This window comes from Fundulus heteroclitus, unplaced genomic scaffold (genome assembly GCF_011125445.2).
Source record: "Fundulus heteroclitus isolate FHET01 unplaced genomic scaffold, MU-UCD_Fhet_4.1 scaffold_209, whole genome shotgun sequence".
NCBI classification, from domain to species: domain Eukaryota; kingdom Metazoa; phylum Chordata; class Actinopteri; order Cyprinodontiformes; family Fundulidae; genus Fundulus; species Fundulus heteroclitus.
Genome location: NW_023396621.1, coordinates 40,989 through 59,027, shown reverse-complemented (window position 1 = coordinate 59,027; position 18,039 = coordinate 40,989). Strand labels below are relative to the sequence as shown.

Sequence of the window (18,039 nt, the reverse complement as noted above, 5' to 3'; positions counted from 1 at the left end):
ACAGCTACCATTACCCGTTAAAGAATATGTTTATAGTATATTTACATCCCGCTTTGTAATGTAGTGAAAGCTTTGCTCATACGTGACTCTTTTTAAATGGGGAAACAGACGAGTCGGTCTCTGCAGCAGCACAGAGAGGCTGACTGGCTGATGGACCGCCTGTCAGTGCTTTCAAAGTGGGAGAGATTCTTAGCTGCACTCACTGTTTGCTGAAGAGATGGAAAACTCAGAGCAGTCAGTGCTTTTACTTGTTGGCAAAGTCTCAAACAACAATTTCTTGATTCATTGTTTGTAGCTGTTGAGTAAAAAGTCACTAGAGGAGTCTGAAAAGTTGTTAAATAGCTGACAACAGTGTTGATGAAAGTAAGCAAGGCAAACATGTGAGAGCAGAACGTTAGCTCCTCCCATCAGTCCCGTCTGGGTTTGTTTCTTAAAGAGAAAAGATCTGCAAAACAATGTTGTCTGGGTTTAAGTCTCCCTGAAAAATATTAATGTGACCTTAATAATACTGTTAAGAGGACTGATAAGGCTGAAGATTGTTACGCAGTGTGGATTGTCCAATGTCCTCTGTCTTATTTCCTTTTTCGGAGGTCTCTTCTTCTGCTAAACTTGTAGGACGGCTTGCTTCTTGTGACTCTCAGCCATTTTCAAAGTATATGGGGAGAGCAGCGGAGCGAAAATTAACAGCTAATGCCGAAGCTAACTGGATACATAAACACAAGAAGTGCGCATGCACAGCCAGTAAGCAACTAAAAAGGAACGCACACACAATGGCTTTATGGGAGAGCGTCACGATGATTGACATTGGGGCAACCAACAGATGAGGAACTCAAAACTCAAAAAGATCGTCCACTATACCTTTAATTTAACTTGTTAATTTAAGAGCATTTGGGTATATTCAAATAAGGCTCTTCATTATTTGCTGTATATCTGGGCATGTGTCTTTTGTTTGATTTTTGCTTCTGTTTTATGATAATCTATTTGTAATTAGTTAGATAATAGTTTGTGTCATGCCCACTGTGGTATTGCATCCATAATAATTTTGTTCACTAACAGCATTTTTGCATACTTGGACTGGTAACTGACACAGACTTTTCCTTACTTGGAATCTGGGGTAAAATTGGGCAAATAATATTGTGTGGTCCCAGCTTAAGCCATAAAAGTTAAATAAGCTAGCTGTTCACAGACTGCTGTATCCAATCATATTAATGTAAAGTCAAGTAGAAGGAAAAGGTGCAGCAGAAATTGGTATCTGCTTTAATTTCAAATATATTACTTTTTTAATAAGCTAGAAAACTGGTCTAACTTAAACTGCATGGTGGATTTATCAATTATTCTTAAGAGGAAGATGGGAGACACCAGACCCAACAAAGCAAGTGCTTCCGTAACACCTCAGCAGAGCCAGAGAGTGATTTTCTTTGTCACACCAAATTTAGATTGTAGTTCATGGAAAATTGAGTGCATTTGTGTTGATTGATCTGATACAATAGTAAAATTTTCTAAGAAAATGAAATTTCCATTTTCATTAGCTGCATCCCAGAATCATCCAACAAAGTAATCACTATTTTGTACTGACACTGTGTGGTAATTATGTCTTTAATCTCTTAACTTTCTTTAGTTCAAGAAGAAAGCCCCAAACACCGAAACTCTGAAACATCCTACAAAGCCTCCTAAGCCTACCAGTACCTGCTCTTTCCATTCTGTGTTCCCTGAGGATGCTCGAGAGGTAGAATTTCTAAAGGACTATATCGCCTGGCCTGACACACCATTTGTACCAGCTAACTATTCTCTGAATGACACCACTTATGCTGCACAAAGCACTCTCACAATTCTTCCTCATAACGGAGGGAGAAGATGGCACGTAGGGGATCAACTAGAAGTTTTGATACAAATGAATGACTTCAATGGTCGCCCCAAGAAATTCGGTGGAGACGTCCTATTTGCACGGCTTCACAGCCATGCTGTTCATGCAGGTGTGGTGGGGAAAGTGCTTGATCATTGCAATGGTTCCTACACTGCTGTATTCCCTTTACTTTGGGAAGGAAGTGCACAAGTTGAGGTAAGACTAAAAGTTTTTTGGTCAAGTGTGCCAGTAATATATCCCAGCTAAGGCCTCTTTCTCACCTAAAAAGCTTTAGTATTACAAGTTCTGTTTGTGGAGGACCTGAATGCGAAGAGTAGGGAAGCAATCTAATGTCGAGTCAAGCTCATAGTTCAAGTCTATTTCATATGACTCAATTGGCTAGGAACAACATAAAAATAAAATCAATCAATGTACATAATAAAGCAATAAAACAATAAAATTAAATGCATAGAGAAAAAAGGAACATGCAGAAATAAAATCACATAAAATCAGAAATAAGTAGATGATAATACAACATAAGGGAAAAGGTTTTCCTGTGCTAAAAACATAAGCCTAAATAAATATGTCTTAAGTTGCTTTTAAAATAAGGTGAAACTAATCTTAGGTCATGAGGAAGGGAATTCCAAAGAACAGGACTATAATGGATGGATATAAGACAACCTTAACAGCCTGTCTGGTACATAATCAATGAGCATAAGGCGCACCGGATTATAAGACGCATTACATATTCTTCCCAAGTGTGTGATATCACTCCGCCCCTCCGGTAGGGTGACCCGATGTCCTCGTTTTGGATGACCTGTCCCTGGCAAAAACTGTCCACAGAAATGTCCCCATCATGATGGATTAAAAAAGTTTAGCGCAACAACAGGTATTTACCTGGTCTTGCTGCTTTCCTGACATGGCAGAGCTTTGCTGAACCCCCACCCCATCGGCATTGCAGTTCAGACAAAACAAATCAACCATAAGGCCAAAATGAACAAAAGTTTTATATTGAATTAACTTACTTGGTTAATTATTGCTAATGTGGGCTGCCTTACATGAATGCACTTCTAGTTTAGAAATTACAGTCAAGCAGGCTTGTAGACTGCTCAGGAGGCCAATCAGGTAGTGACACAGTGTACCATAATGCTCCGAATATCCATTGAGTGGAGCGGCTTTGTTACTAACCAAAGTCTTACTTACACATTTTAACAGACTTTTGAGCGCATTGTACCACATTAAATCGCTTGGTAAGCACAACGGTAATCATATATAAGGTGCACTGAATTACAAGGCACTATCAGTTTATGTGTGTCTTATAGTCTGAAAAATACGGTTAGCAGTGGCCAGGCCATTTAAACCTTTTAAATTGAGTTAAAGTATTTTAAAACCAATTCTCTGTTTAACTGTTAACCAGTGAATAGAATTTGAAATAGAAGTGAAATGTTCCACCCTTTCGGTTTTGGTTAGAAGTTGAGCTGCAGCATTTTGGATTAGTTGAAGTTGATTGATTTAGAGCCAAAGCGAGTCATATATAAATGAATCGTGAGGACCAAGAGCGGACCATTGTGTAACACTGTAATTCACATTTATCCTGTCAGATTTAAAGTTACTGATAGAAACAAGAAATGTTTCAACCCATGAGATAACAATAAGGCCATTTAGACCTATACAATGTTAAAGACACTAAAGGAGTATAACATAGTCAACCGTTTTAAAAGTTTTGCTACGGTTATGAAGAATTAAAACAGAGGTTTTACATTGGTCAAGACACATTTGAGATTGTGAACAACTCTAACCAGTGCTGTTTATGTACTATGTTTGGCTCTAAACCCAGACTGGAACGTATCAAATAAACAGTTTCGGCTTACATATACATGAAATTGAAAATACACCACTTTTTCCAAATACTTTATCTAGAAATTTTGAACCTACCCATTTAATGGGCTGATAGTTGCCCTTTTTTATGTGTCCTGTCTGGCAATGTGGCATTAAGAATTGTTTTAATGCCAAAAAAATCCCAACAGTTTTTACTTTCACAATGGGAGCCTTATGTAATGAACTAGACAGAAGACCCAAATTTTCAGCCAGAAACACAGAAGTAGAATTTAAACTGTTTATTCTGAACTCAGGACTTCAGGAGCGCATCCGCCGAGGGCCAGGGATAACTATGAATGGAGGCGTAGGTTAGTGGCTTGAAGGAGGGGAATCCCTAGGCGTTCCCAGGTGAGCCGAGAAACATAGTCTGTCCAGCGTGTTCTGGGTCTTCCTCTGGGTCTTCTCCCCGTGTGATGTGCCCGGAACACCTCACCACGGACATGGAGGGGAAATGGCTCCTCGCCTGGATGAATGAGCTCCTCACCTTCTCTAAGAGAGACCCCAGACACGCTACGGAGAAAAATAATTTCAGTCGCTTCTATCCTGGATCTCATTCTTTCGTCATGACCCAAAGCTCATGACCATAGATGAGGGTAGGAACGTAGATTGACCAGTAAATCAAGAGCTTTTTCTTTTGACTCAGCTCTCTCTTCACCACAACAAACTGGTACAGCACCCACTTCACTGCAGACACAGCTCTACTCCGCCTGTCGATCTCCCACTCCATTCGTGAACAAGACCCCAACATACTTAAACTCCTCCACTAGGGGCAATACATCCTCCCTGACCCATAGAAGGCACTCTACCCTTTTCTGGCTCAAGATCTTGATCTCGGATTTGGAGGTTCTGATCTTCTTCCCGTCCATTTTAGGCCGTGGGCCAGAATCTGTACGGTGACTTTTCGTATGAACTGTCAGGGGGCAACTTTCTTCCACCGGGAAAAGGTGCTACACATAGCAGTGATCTCAAAACACCAATGTTCCCACGTTTTCACTTGCACATTAATAAGTTATAGCCAATAAAAAATCTAAACTGTGGCGCTCCGGTCCAAGAGGCCACGTGATTTGATTTTTGCTGCTCAGCCAATCCGATCGCTGTATTGTCAGCTGAGCGAGTCATCATGGCTGCGCCCGTAAGATGTTTGTATGCATCCGTTTCCTGACGAAGAAAGCCCAATAATAGCATTTTCTGGCGCCAGCTGGCAGAGATCTTGTTGAAGAAAAAAGAAATAGCCAAGAACATCCATCCATCCATTTTCTAACACGCTTATCCCCGTTGGGTTCGCGAGGTACCGGTGTCTATCTCCAGCTTTCAATGGGCGAGAGGCATTGTATAAACTGGACAGGTCGGCAGTCCATCGCAGGGCAGAAATAGTCCAGACCTTTGCCCAATTTACTGTGATATCACCAAGACCTGCTGTCGTTTGGCACGACAACAGGTGTTGTCATGCCAAACGACTTATCCCCGCCAGAATTTGTATCCCCTGCATCGGGAGCGCATTCAGCTGGAAGAATGAATCTCAACTCCATCTCATTTCCAACCTATTAGGTGTGGAAATGAAGATATTTTACTTTTCTTAACGAAATATAGCAATGGTGTCGTTACATTATCGTTCAGTTAGTGTGAAAAAACTGAAAATGTAACACTTGTTAGTGCTATCATAAGGGATTACTATGTCGGTTAAAACTCGATTGATCACTCAATATAACACGTCATGAGAAAGTAAACGGCTCTGTGGTCATTCTCACATGTGTCACGAAAATATTAGCTTTATGTTATTAGATTGTCCATTGTCTGTCTGCTTAAACCAAAAATCCACCTTCCTGAGTCCATCACAGCTGTCTACTGGTTCTCTTTTTTCTTTTTCTTTTCTTTTTGACCCGCATGAATGGATCATATAGAGCGGATTTCACGTGTGATCAAATGAACACTGAATAAAGGTACAGCCAAAATTATCAGATTTAATAAGATTTTAATTCAACCAAGAACATATAGAGATATTAACCATATTAAGAAAAGGAGATATGTCGCTTTTAAAAATAGAACAATGTATTAGGAGTTTTAAAAAAATCTATTTCATTTTATTAGAATGTGATGTTTAAAATATTTAGACTTCACAAAGCTGGAGGTTAAAACTTTTATTGATTTCAAAAATACAATACAAAATTCTACAAATTCCGAAGGGGCCCATTGACAGCTGGAGATAGACACCAGCACCTCGCGAACCCAACGGGGATAAGCGTGTTAGAAAATGGATGGATGGATGTTCTGGGCTATTTCTTTTTTCTTGCCATCAAGATCTTTGCCAGCTGGCGCCAGAAAATGCTATTATTGGGCTTTCTTCGTCTGGAAACAAATGCATACAAACATCTTACGAGCGCAGCCATGATGAACTGGTGAACGCGCACAGCTGACAATACAGCGATCTGATTGGCTGAGCAGCAAAAATCGAATCACGTGACCTCTTGGACCGGAGCGCCACAGTTTAGATTTTTTATCGGCTATAACTTATTAATGTGCAAGTGAAAACGTGGGAACATTGGTGTTTTGAGATCACTGCTATGTGTAGCAACTTATCCCGGTGCAAGAAAGTTGCCCCCTGACAGTTCATATGAAAGTTCTTAAGGAAGCGTCCTACAGATTCTGGCCCACGGGCTATTTCACACTCAGCTGCAAACAACTCCAGTGAGAGCTGTAGATCACGACCTGATGAAGCCAACAGGACGACGTCATCCACAAAAAGCAGAGACGCGATCCTAAGGCTACTAAAACGCATCCCCTACACACCTTGGCTGTGTCTACAAATTCTGTCCATAAAAGTTATCAACAGAATTGGCAACAAAGGCCTACCTTGGAGGAGTCCAAATCTCACCGGAAACAAGTCCGACTTACTTTTGGCAACGCGGATCAAGCTCTGTCATACAGGGACCAGGGAGGCTTAAGAGAGTGATTCCTATGTAGTTGGAACACACCCTCCAGTTCCCCTTTTTAAATAGGCGAACCACCATCCCACAGTTGCGTTAACAAACAGAGCCCCACAATCGGTGATCTCATCACCAGAGATGGGAGAACCCAACCCGAAGTCCCCAGGCTCTGCTTTCTCAATGGCCCCTCCGACAGGTGGTGAGCCCATTGGAAGGGGTTCCATGTCTCCGGCTCGTGCTGTGCCCGGCCAGGCTCCATGGGTAAAAGCCCGGCCACTACAGGGTTGGCCAGCATGCCCCACCTCCAGACCTGGCTTCAGAGTGGGGCCCCGGTGACTCACATCCGGGTGAGGGAACATAGCGTCTATTTGTTTTAATCATCATAAGGGGTCTCTGGGCTGCGCTTTGTCTGGTCCCTTACCTAGGACCTCTCTGCCTTGGGTGACCTTACTAGGGGCATGAAGTCCCTGACAGCATAGCTCCTAGGGTGATTGGGGCACTCGAACCCCTCCACCACGATGAGGTTAATACGAAATGTATAAATCGACAACTTAAGATAATAATAGGTGTTTTCTGTGTAGAAGTGAATCCACTGGTTCTGAGTAATATTGTGTGCATGGTCACCATGATCCTTGTTGTGTATTACAACAGTAGCAGAGGTTGCACTCTTTTTCACTGGAAGAGACTGGACTTTTTTGCTGTTTCTTTCTTTGCTCTTAGAGTATTGTAAGAGCTGAGCCTTCTCCGTGAAACGGATTACCTCCTTCACAAACAGCTCTAGTAGACACTCTGATAGTTGTTGAGTCTTTTCTCTCCTTTCTGAGAGTGCATCAAGACTCAAATGAATCTGTCTTTCACTCAGAAGCTTGTTTTGCCCCCTCTGAATGATCTGTTCTTTGTGTCCTTTGATAACTTAAAGCATAGGCTGTTTGGGACCAGTTTTTGCTGTCAGCATCTCAGACTGAACCGAAGGTGGTTTCTGAAATTGGCAAGCTTTTAGGAAACATGCTCATACTCTCGCACCAACATTAAAGTATCTTTCCCAAATGTGACTTGCCTGTGTAAATTCTCAGAATAATTTGGAAAGAAATTTCAAGATAAACTTTAAAAAGAAGCAGAGTCAAAATAATGTGACTTCTCAGTAAACAATTGTGAATATCTTAAGCTCAATTCAATTATAGCTTGAGAACATATATTGTGTCTCTTCAGAATTTTGTGACTGGGTAGATGTCTGATTCCATCTTCAAAACTAAGAGAATACAGAAATAATCAGAAACAGCAACATCAAAGATACACTTTAAGGTAATTTTAAGACCCCTGGAAAAGAGCAAATCAAGAGTTGGACCCAGGTTATGAGTGGGCACAGCAACATGTTGTATGAGGTCAAAGGTTCTAAACAGCTTGACAAATTGATTTGAAGAAGTATAAGTGATGATCAGCATATATGTTAACATTACTGGAAATAAGAAAATAATTAAACTCCACAACAATCGTAGATAAAGGTTCTGCTTATTCAGCCCTTTAAATCATCTTGTTACTTAAGCGCTTTATAGATAAACTTACCTTGCCTTAAGAAATCCGTTTTAAATCTTGGAGGATGATAAACACCAACCTCTAAAACAGGACTTGATGTTTTCAGAACAAAAGCTAAATACTCAAACAAAGGGTGGGAACCAACTAAGACCCATTTTTGTTATTTACTATGTTATAGGATGGCAGAAACACCACCATGTTTCCTGTTTGGCCTTGAACAATGTTCAAATGAGAAATAACGTTAATTCAATTCAATTCAATTCAATTTTATTTATATAGCGCCAAATCATGAAACATGTCATCTCAAGGCACTTAACAAAGTCAAGTTCAATCCTATTATACAGATTGGGTCAGATTAGCAATCAACTGGTTTCCTTATATAGGACATTTTTGACCAATCTGTATAATCTGACCCAATCTGTATAATATGATTGAACTTGACTTTGTAAAGTGCCTTGAGATGACATGTTTCATGATTTGGCGCTATATAAATAAAATTGAATTGAATTGAATTGAAAAAATTATACAGATTGGTCAAAAATGTCCTATATAAAGAAACCAGTTGATTGCATCAAAGTCCCGACAAGCAGCGTTCACTCCTGGGGAACCGTAGAGCCACAGGGAGAGTCGTCCGCATTGTACATGGCTTTGCTGCAGTCCCTCATACTGAGCAAGCATGAAGCAACAGTGGGAAGAAAAACTCCCCATTAACGGGAAGGAAAACCTCCGGCAGAACCGGGCTCAGTATGAACGGTCATCTGCCTCAACCGACGGGGGGTTACAGAAGACAGAGCAGAGACACAACAACAGAGACAAAAAGCACAGAAGCACACATTGATCCAGTAATCTTTTCTACATTAGATGGTAATATTGGGTGAGCCGTCTTCTCTGGATGATGTCACAGTTAACAAAACGCCAGAACAAGGGGTACCTACTATGAAGATAAAAGAGAGAGAACAGAAAGTTAAAGCAGAAATGACAACACGTAATGCATAATTGAAGAACAGTAGAACTCTATAGAGTGAGAAAATTAGACCCTGATGTCCTCCAGCAGCCTAGGCCTATCACAGCATAACTATAGAGGTAGCTCAGGGTAACATGAGCCACTCTGACTAGAAGCTTTGTCACAAAGGAAAGTTTTAAGATTAGTAGACAGGGTGTCTGCCTCACGGACCAAAACTGGGAGTTGGTTCCACAGGAGAGGAGCCTGACAGCTAAAGGATCTGCCTCCCATTCTACTTTTAGAGACTCTAGGAACCACCAGCAGACCTGCAGTCTGAGAGCAAAGTGCTCTGTTAGGAACATATGGGGTAATCAGAGCTCTGATATATGATGGAGCTTGATTATTAAGGGCTATATACGTTAGAAGAAGAATTTTAAATTCTATTTTTGATTTAACAGGAAGCCAATGAAGGGAAGCTAAAATTGGAGAAATATGATCCCGCTTGTTGATTTTCATCAGAACTCTTGCTGCAGCATTTTTGGATCAGCTGAAGACTTCGAACTGCATTTTGTGGACTTCCTGATAGTAAAGAATTACAATAGTCCAGCCTTGAAGTAACAAATGCATGGACCAGTTTTTCAGCATCACTCCTGAACAGAATGTTTCTAATTTTGGCGATATTCTGGAGGTGAAAATAGGAAACTGTGGAAACCTGTTTAATATGGGATTTAAATGACATGTCTTGGTCGAAAACAACACCAAGATTTTTAACTTTATTACCAAAGGCCAAGTTAATGCCACCCAGATTAAGTGATTGATTAAGAACTTTATTTTTTGAGGACTCTGGCCCAAAGATTACAACTTCTGTCTTGTCAGAATTTAGATGCAGGAAATTTAAAGTCATCCAGCTTTAAATGTCATCAAGACATGACTGCTCCAGTGAACATGACTGTTAAGAAGTGCAGACTGTGACTTACAGTGCATATAATTATCAGAAGACACAGGAACACGACCCTTGTGGTTAGACATACTGTTAGTATTGAAAAATGTAGAAAACAGTATGGGGTCATGTTGTTCTAACCATTGGCATAAGTGGAATTCAATAAACTGAATGAATTTTTTGCAAAGTATAGCATTGTTCCCTTCCAATTTAAATGTAGGCAATTCAGTTGTTACAGACCAAGGTTGTCCCAAAAGTAGTTAAAGTTTTAAATAAAATCACAGCCAGTAGCAGAGCAGAAGTCTTTAAGCCAAAGATGGAGACTGTAGGCGAATAAACCATTCAGAGCTTTTTGTGAGAGTAGGAATTGTAGGATCCTCCTCAATGCTTCCCTGCATGATCACATCTCTCCTTCTACTCCTTTTTCTACTTCTTCTTCATTGTTACTGCTGAGCACTTGACAGGACGGCTCCTGCATTTGATGGCCCTTTGTCTGCTGCGCCATTTGATTTGTGGCACTAAACCAATCTGGTATTTTGGTGTATTTTGGTGTAAGTCCACTTGGAGGCTTTTAAATCTTTTTTTCTCTCTATGCCCTCTTTGTACCTTTATAGTTTATTATCCATTTCCACAAGTGACATGTTTAACTTGTCTAATTCTTTTCAAAAAGGTCATCCTGAGCCACTCCAGTGAAGCAGTCACAATAATGGAAATACTTAACCTGAAACAACCAAAGATTTTTTTCCAAAGCGTCTTCCGCTTCGGCTCAGTCACTGAAACTGCCATTTGTAATGTATGCCTTAATGCACCCCTGGAGCAGCTGTGCAATTACACTGACATTCGCACAGGTGAGCCCTGGTATTGCTACAAGCCAAAGAAACTTAAATGTGAACACAGAATCACCCACTCTTTTGGAGGCTTCAAACCCTTGCCCTTGGAGAACAATCTCTTTAAAATGTAAGTATTACAATAGGTTTGTTTTCAACTGTCTGATCTTTGTTTATAATGTGCCGAAAAACGTGTGTCAAACTATTTGGGTGCACTGCGCAAATTATACCATAAGAATTTAGGGGAGTCAACTTTCTTTTTTTTTTTACAGATTGTAAAACCAGACATTACTCTACATGAGTACACTACCATATTTTAATCTTACAGGATGTTTGTTTTAATGTTATGTTATAACAAGAATCTATGTTGATTACAATGATTAATATCCAGTCCAGGTATTCATAGGGCCTGTAGTACACCTAAATACTTGTAAGTAGGTGTCATGTACAAACTATTATTTAGCAAAATCTCCAGAAAAAAAGACCCTCAACATAAAAATATAATGTACAGTTCTACGGCCAAAATGTCCCAAGTACGACAAAAAGGAAGATGATAAAACCAAACAACATTCACATCAACTCTTTTCTCAGTAAATAATAGTTTATCTTAATTAATATTCTTGAGATTAATTATATCTGTGATTTAAGAAAAAAGGTTGTTACTATTTCAGACAATTTTCTATTCAATTCATAACCAATACACATAATTTTTTCAGGTACATTTGTAAATGCGATATATTACCAGGTGTCCTTTTGGTTAAAAGGTTTTAGTTTGCAAAAATCATAATGAATGACTTTAATATACAAAAGGAGCATATTTATCGTAACTGACTCCAAAACTGAGCAGGCACCAACAATCTGTACCTACATTAATTAATTAATTAATAATAAACGTTTAATGCGGCCGTTTAATGAGTTTTCTGTAGTATTGCTTCAACACCTTTACATCCCTCTATGTCTGACTCCTCCCCTGAGTTCAGTGTAAACTGTGGATGCTTTTAAACGTGGCCTTAAAACCCACCTTTTTAGGAGAGCTTTTAATTGAACTCTTTTACTTGTTGTCTTTGTTTATTTTATACTTTTTTATTTTTCATGCTCTCCATGTGTTTTTATTTAGCACTTACCTGTTTTACTATGTAGCACTTTGGGATTTGTATAAATATAAAGTGCATTACAGATCCAACTAGTCCTATTAGTTTTAGGTTCCTGGGGATTGAGCACCCTGTCAGTCTTTCCTCTTTTAGTAATTGCTGTTAGCCCATGGATTCTGTTCCTTCCTTCTTGCTTCCTGCCATTTTTTAAGATTCTGTTAATTAAGGATTTCACTTATGAATGTTGTTTCAGTTAGATCTTCATAATCCGGCCGGCCTGTCTACAGGTCAGTTAGGGAGTTATTTTGGTACTTATCTCCAGCTGTCATTGGGCGAGAAACAGGGTACACCTTGGACAGGTTGCAAGTTTATCACAGGGTCAAAATAAATCAAGTATGACTGAACTGACTTGAATTCAATGAATATCAGAATAAAGTAACATTAACTAAGACGGCATCTCAGAATTAAAATGTTATTTTGAATCATTAGCTTTTCATACATTTGCTGTGATTTTTTTTTTTATAGTGGTGTAAACATGAACACTGCTATTCGGGCATCAGGACCTTTCACAATCACCATTTTACCAAAAGTAAAAGGTAAAGGTTACTATATTGAATGGATTAGATATACTGAATATATTTGATTGGATGTTTTTATTAATATTAATAAGTAATTATACTGTATTTAATTGGATTTGACTTAATTTGACTGTATTTGATTGAAGCACAACTAGATTCAATATGATTGGAACTTGTTTGCTTTTTTTGCACAGGGCTGTAAGTGGACTTTAGTCTGCGCTAAGTACAAAAACCGAGTTATCTTTAAAAGCAAACATATGTCCTCAAATCAAGTTGTACTGTATGCAACTACTGACAAATGCGTTTTTCTCACATGAAATCGTGAAAAGCTATGAAATGTAATTATTGTACAGCAGCTTTTTTTAATCTGAACTTGCTGTCATAATATACAATCACTAAATGTAATTTATTATTTCTTCCAGTTCTCAATAAAACAGTCCCTGCTTACATGTCAGGTAAAGTATAATTAGCATAATTAGCGAACACAGTAATATCCAAAAAGATAATCTTATAAAGTACTGCTAGAATTCGTAATTGTGTTAAGCATCATCACTCTTTTAAATCTTCAGTGATCTTACAAGATTCCAAAAAAGTAAAAAAACAAAGCAACTGGACTTGTTTTCCGTAGTTGAAGACGTTTCGCTTACTCTCCAGGAAGCTTTCTCAATTCAAAAGGTCTAGAGCAGGGGTTCGGCAACCCGCGGCTCCGGAGCCGCATGCGGCTCTTTGATTCATCTGATGCGGCTCAGCTGTTGAAAACAATTATGTAGCGGAGCCGTGTCCTCATGCAGGCAGTCGTCAATGCTGGCTGATGAACACTCCTCACCAGTTGGTGGCAGTAATGCACACTGAAAAGATGTTTGCCAACGGCCAATAAACTCAAGAAGAAGAAATAATGCTTGCGAGTGGCTGCAGAGAGAAATAAGCAGAGAAGGCGGCATTTTCAGATGCTGTTTTTTTGTAGTAAATTCTACAAATGACAAGGGGACCACGATGACACGGGACCTAAAATAACATGGAGTCATTGAGGGTGAAGAGAGCTAAACAGCAGGGTAAGAGTCGTTTCTATATCTGACGTTTGTTCATTTTCAAAGTGAGGAAAACTGAACTGCGCTTGGCTCGAGGCTGTGAGCGAAGTCCTGCGCAGCTGAAGTGGAGCATCAGGTGCCGCTTGAACGTCTGATAGCTCGTCTAATGCAGCTGTTAGCTTGTTAGCTGGTTAATGACAGGAGCTCTTCTTCTACTGTTGTTTTATGGAAATAATCAACTCTGCTAATGTCAGAGTTGTTATTTTGAATAAAGCTTGGTGCGAGTAAACGCATGTCATGGTTGGATTATTTGATTTTCATCTCATATAAACGGTACTTTCAGAATACTTTTCTTTTATTCCGAACACATTTTAATCACATGCAGGAAAGTTACGCACGTAAACGAGCTCCTGTCATTAACCAGCTAACAAGCTAACAGCTGCATTAGACGAGCTATCAGACGTTCAGGCGGCACCTGAAGCTCGACTTCGGCTGTGCAGGACTCCGCTCACAGCCTCAAGCCAAGCGCAGTTCGCTTTTCCTCACTTTGAAAATGAACAAACGTCAGATATAGAAACGACTCTTACCCTGCTGTTTAGCTCTCTTCACCCTCAAAGACTCCATGTTATTTTAGGTCCTGTGTCACCATGGTCCCCTTGTCATTTGTAGAATTTACTACGAAAAAACAGCATCTGAAAATGCCGCCTTCTTTGCGCTCACTGTGTTTATTTCACTCTGCAGCCACTCTCAGCAAGCATTATTTCTTCTTCTTGAGTTTATTGGCAGTTGGCAAACATCTTTTCAGTGCGCATTACTGCCACCAACTGGTGAGGAGTGTTCATCAGCCAGCATTGACGACTGCCTGCATGAGGTACACGGCTCCTCGACATAATTGTTTTCAACAGCTGAGCCGCATCGGATGAATCAAAGAGCCGCATGCAGCTCTGGAGCCATGGGTTGAAGACCCCTGCTCTAGACCTTTTGAATTGAGAAAGCTTCCTGGAGGGGAAGCAAAACGTCTTCAACCACGGAAAACAAGTCCAGTTGCTTTGTTTTTTACTTTTTTGGAATGACCATGACCTGGATGACTGAGAATCTTCACCAGCATCTTACAAGATACATATATATTTTTGAAATATGATGCTTTTGGTCTTATTTTATTTTTGAATGTTCTCTTGATCTCCTCTCTGTCCGTCTAGGAAAAGATGTGAGGAGTAGACCTGTTGGTTATTACTACCAGGGTGCATGGCGAGCTCTAGATGGCACCATAGTTCATCAGTTTAACAATGCCACATCAATGAGCCACTGTTTGAAAGGGAAGGTGATCCACATGTATGGAGACTCGACCATAAGGCAGTGGTTTCAATATTTAACTGAAAAAATGCCAGGTACATGGCCAGTAGAAATGTCTGCTAACAATCTGAATTGGGTCACACTTCTTTTTAATCTATTCTCTGCTATGCTTTCAGATCTTAAAAAGTTTAACAACAAATCCCCCCAAAAAGCAGGACCTTTCATCGCCTTGGACTATACAAAAAACATCTTACTGACGTTTCGCTGCCATGGTCCTCCAATCTGTTTTTCTAACTTGCCGGTCAGTGAGTTACATTTTATTGCCAACGAACTGGACAGTGTGGTTGGAGGCAGCAACACTGTTGTAGTTATTGGCATCTGGGCACACTTCAACACTTTTCCTGTGGAGGTCTACATCCGACGTCTGCTGAGTATAAGGAGGGCAGTGGAGCGGTTGTTGACCAGAGCTCCAGGTACACTGGTTATCATCAGGACTGCTAATCCCAAAAGGTTGACACTGCGTGAGTCAATGATCATCAATGATTACTGTTTGTTAAAGCGTGATAAGATACTTCGGGCAATATTCAAAGAAGTGAATGTCCAACTGCTAGATGCCTGGGAGATGACCCAGGCCCACTACTTGCCAAATGATCTCCACCCACCACCTCCTATAATAAAGAATATGGTAGATGTTGTCTTGTCCCACATATGCCCCCCAGCTGGGAATTTTAAAGACGCATCAATGAATTAGAATGCTGCATATCTGGGAAGTCAGGTAACTGACATAATCAGAATGAGATTATGTGAATGCAATGCTGGGATTATGTTTTGTGGAAGGAACTGAGGAAAATAACATAGTCTGTGAGATATATTAAAGCTTTTAACACATTGAAAATAAAACAAATAAACTAGGAACATAATTATATCAGGATCGTGAAAACTCAACATCCATTTTTGCTTCAATTTTCTTTCCGCAGCTCTTTTCATACTTTATTTTCCCATGTGCATTTTGACTTGAATCAGTGCAGAACTGTACATTAGTATTACAAGGGGAGCTATGCAATTGTTGAAGCTTAGAGTTTATCAGTCTTATGTGTTATGGATCAAAAATAGTATCAGGCTGAAAGGCTGTGTTTATTTAGCTTAGACTTGATGCTTTTGATCTGACAATACTCATAAAATATTGTAAAAACAGATTTGTACTCTTGTAGTTGGTTAATAGATAATTGAATTATGCAAAATATTATTTTTATTATCAATTATTTTGCCCATTATTTTCTCTGTTGACTGTCTGTTTTAATTATAATTTTCTGTAAAAAAGCAAAATAAGAACTGATTTTGTCTATTTGAGTTTGGTCCCCCTTTCTGGTTGTTTTAGCTTAAATGTAAATATGTAGATTTTAAATAAACTCTTGGCAAAACCATGAACTTTTAATTGTTACAAAATAACTGCAAGATGTTTTGAAATGATTTTTTTTATCAAAATAAGAAGTGTTGTGCGTGTATAATTTTGTGTTATGATGTGTAAATAAGTATTTGAAAGGATTATGTATTTTGCAGGTAGTAATTACAAGTACTTTTAACATTAGATACATGTATTTTTCCCAGTTTTCTTATTGAAAGGCAATACTTTCATTAGACGGTATTCAGAAATAATATTTTTTAATGTAATGTGTAAAGATTTATGATTTATGGTAATTAGTAAATGATTCACTTAACATATGTAAATCTGTGTGGTATCTACCAGAAGTCAATGAACCAAAGATTTACCAGTGTATGTTTGTGTCACAGTTAATAACTCACTGAGTAGTGCTCCACTAGAAATCAGTTATTATGATGAGATTAAATGACCTATTTAGTCTAATGACCAAAGATAATTTCAGATCATCAACCATATGTTTTTGTTTTGCCAAATACAATCGCTTTTTACAAGCAGGCAATTCCAGTAAAATGGTGACGTGTGCATTGATATCAAATACATAAAGTAGTAAAATGACTGTCAAGTAAAGGAAATAAGCTATTCAAAATAAAAATGAGGATGTAAATAAGGTATGTTAAAAGTTTTTAATGCTGTGTGACACTTAATTAGTTTAGCTAAATTTCATCATCATGACTCACATTTCTAAATGCAGTCTAATCGATTAATTTCTCTGTTTTGATCACTATAATGTAAACAATATCTTTTAATCTTACCTGTGAAAAGTTATCCCTCGAGCCCTGACGTCAAAAGTCTGTCGATTTAAACAAAAATACGCTGCACAGTGCTGAGGTATTATTAGTGTGTTCAGCTTGAATCAGCAGGTTAGGGTAGCAGGTCGACCGCCCCAAAATGACGGCCGTAATTCCTGCGCCGCAACAGTCAATGCGGGGTCTACTCTTATATTATGTCTATGGCACTAAACACCCGCCACTGTGAATGCGGAAACACCCACCTACCCAATTTCTCTGATTGGCTGAAGACGTAATCTTACTATTATGGAAGTTAGGGTCATTCTGACCTCTCAGCAAAGAAGGGAAACATCTGGATGTCATTGTTTAACTGTAATGTTCCAAGTAGCGGAATTAATCGCTCTGTTTTTGTACTCTCTGTGATAAACACTTTCCAGAAGTTTAGTCCAGTTGCCAACTTGACGTCAATAGCTTGTAACACACACACACCAATGGAGACACACAGACTCTTGTGTTTAACGCACACACATCTGTAGGCTTTAAAGAGGCAAGCTCTGGATCTGAATGTTAGAATTCTCTGCTGGGACCCGTTTGTACGTTCCAGGTGTAATAAAGAAGAATTCTTGTTGACAAGACAAAAGGAACGCCATTTTCTCAAGTATTTCTTTCTTTTATTTTTTAAAGGTTAATAGTTAAATAATTCTCCCACACTATACATCAGCCAATAATTGCTGAGAGGTTATCTCATCCTCCCTTCTCTCATGACAACATGAGCACGAGTTCTATCGTGAAGGGAAAAAAAAAAGTTAATTGTGCGACTTGAGTAACGTGCAGTAACGGGGTGTCGGCAATGATAACGGCGTTATAGTGACAGTCAAAGTAATTAGTTTACTCGTTACTGAAAAACGTAACAGCGTTAGTAACACCGTTTATTTCAACGCCGTTATTCCCATCACTGCTCACTAGCCACACCCTTGTTTCATTAGACAGAC

General features: G+C 39.2%; 1 protein-coding gene across 1 annotated transcript in view; it reads left to right on the top strand.

Moving 5' to 3' along the window:
* The window catches only part of LOC118559043 (NXPE family member 3-like), a 46,210-nt gene extending 29,505 nt beyond the window's left edge, over nt 1–16,705 (top strand). The window contains exons 2-7 of the mRNA XM_036129734.1: nt 1,619–2,059; nt 10,732–11,018; nt 12,505–12,575; nt 12,980–13,012; nt 14,785–14,973; nt 15,055–16,705. Of these exons, the coding sequence (XP_035985627.1) occupies nt 1,619–2,059; nt 10,732–11,018; nt 12,505–12,575; nt 12,980–13,012; nt 14,785–14,973; nt 15,055–15,629 (1,596 nt within the window). The 3' untranslated portion in view covers nt 15,630–16,705. The remainder of the gene's footprint in view (nt 1–1,618; nt 2,060–10,731; nt 11,019–12,504; nt 12,576–12,979; nt 13,013–14,784; nt 14,974–15,054) is intronic.
* Nucleotides 16,706–18,039: the final 1,334 nt, after the last annotated feature.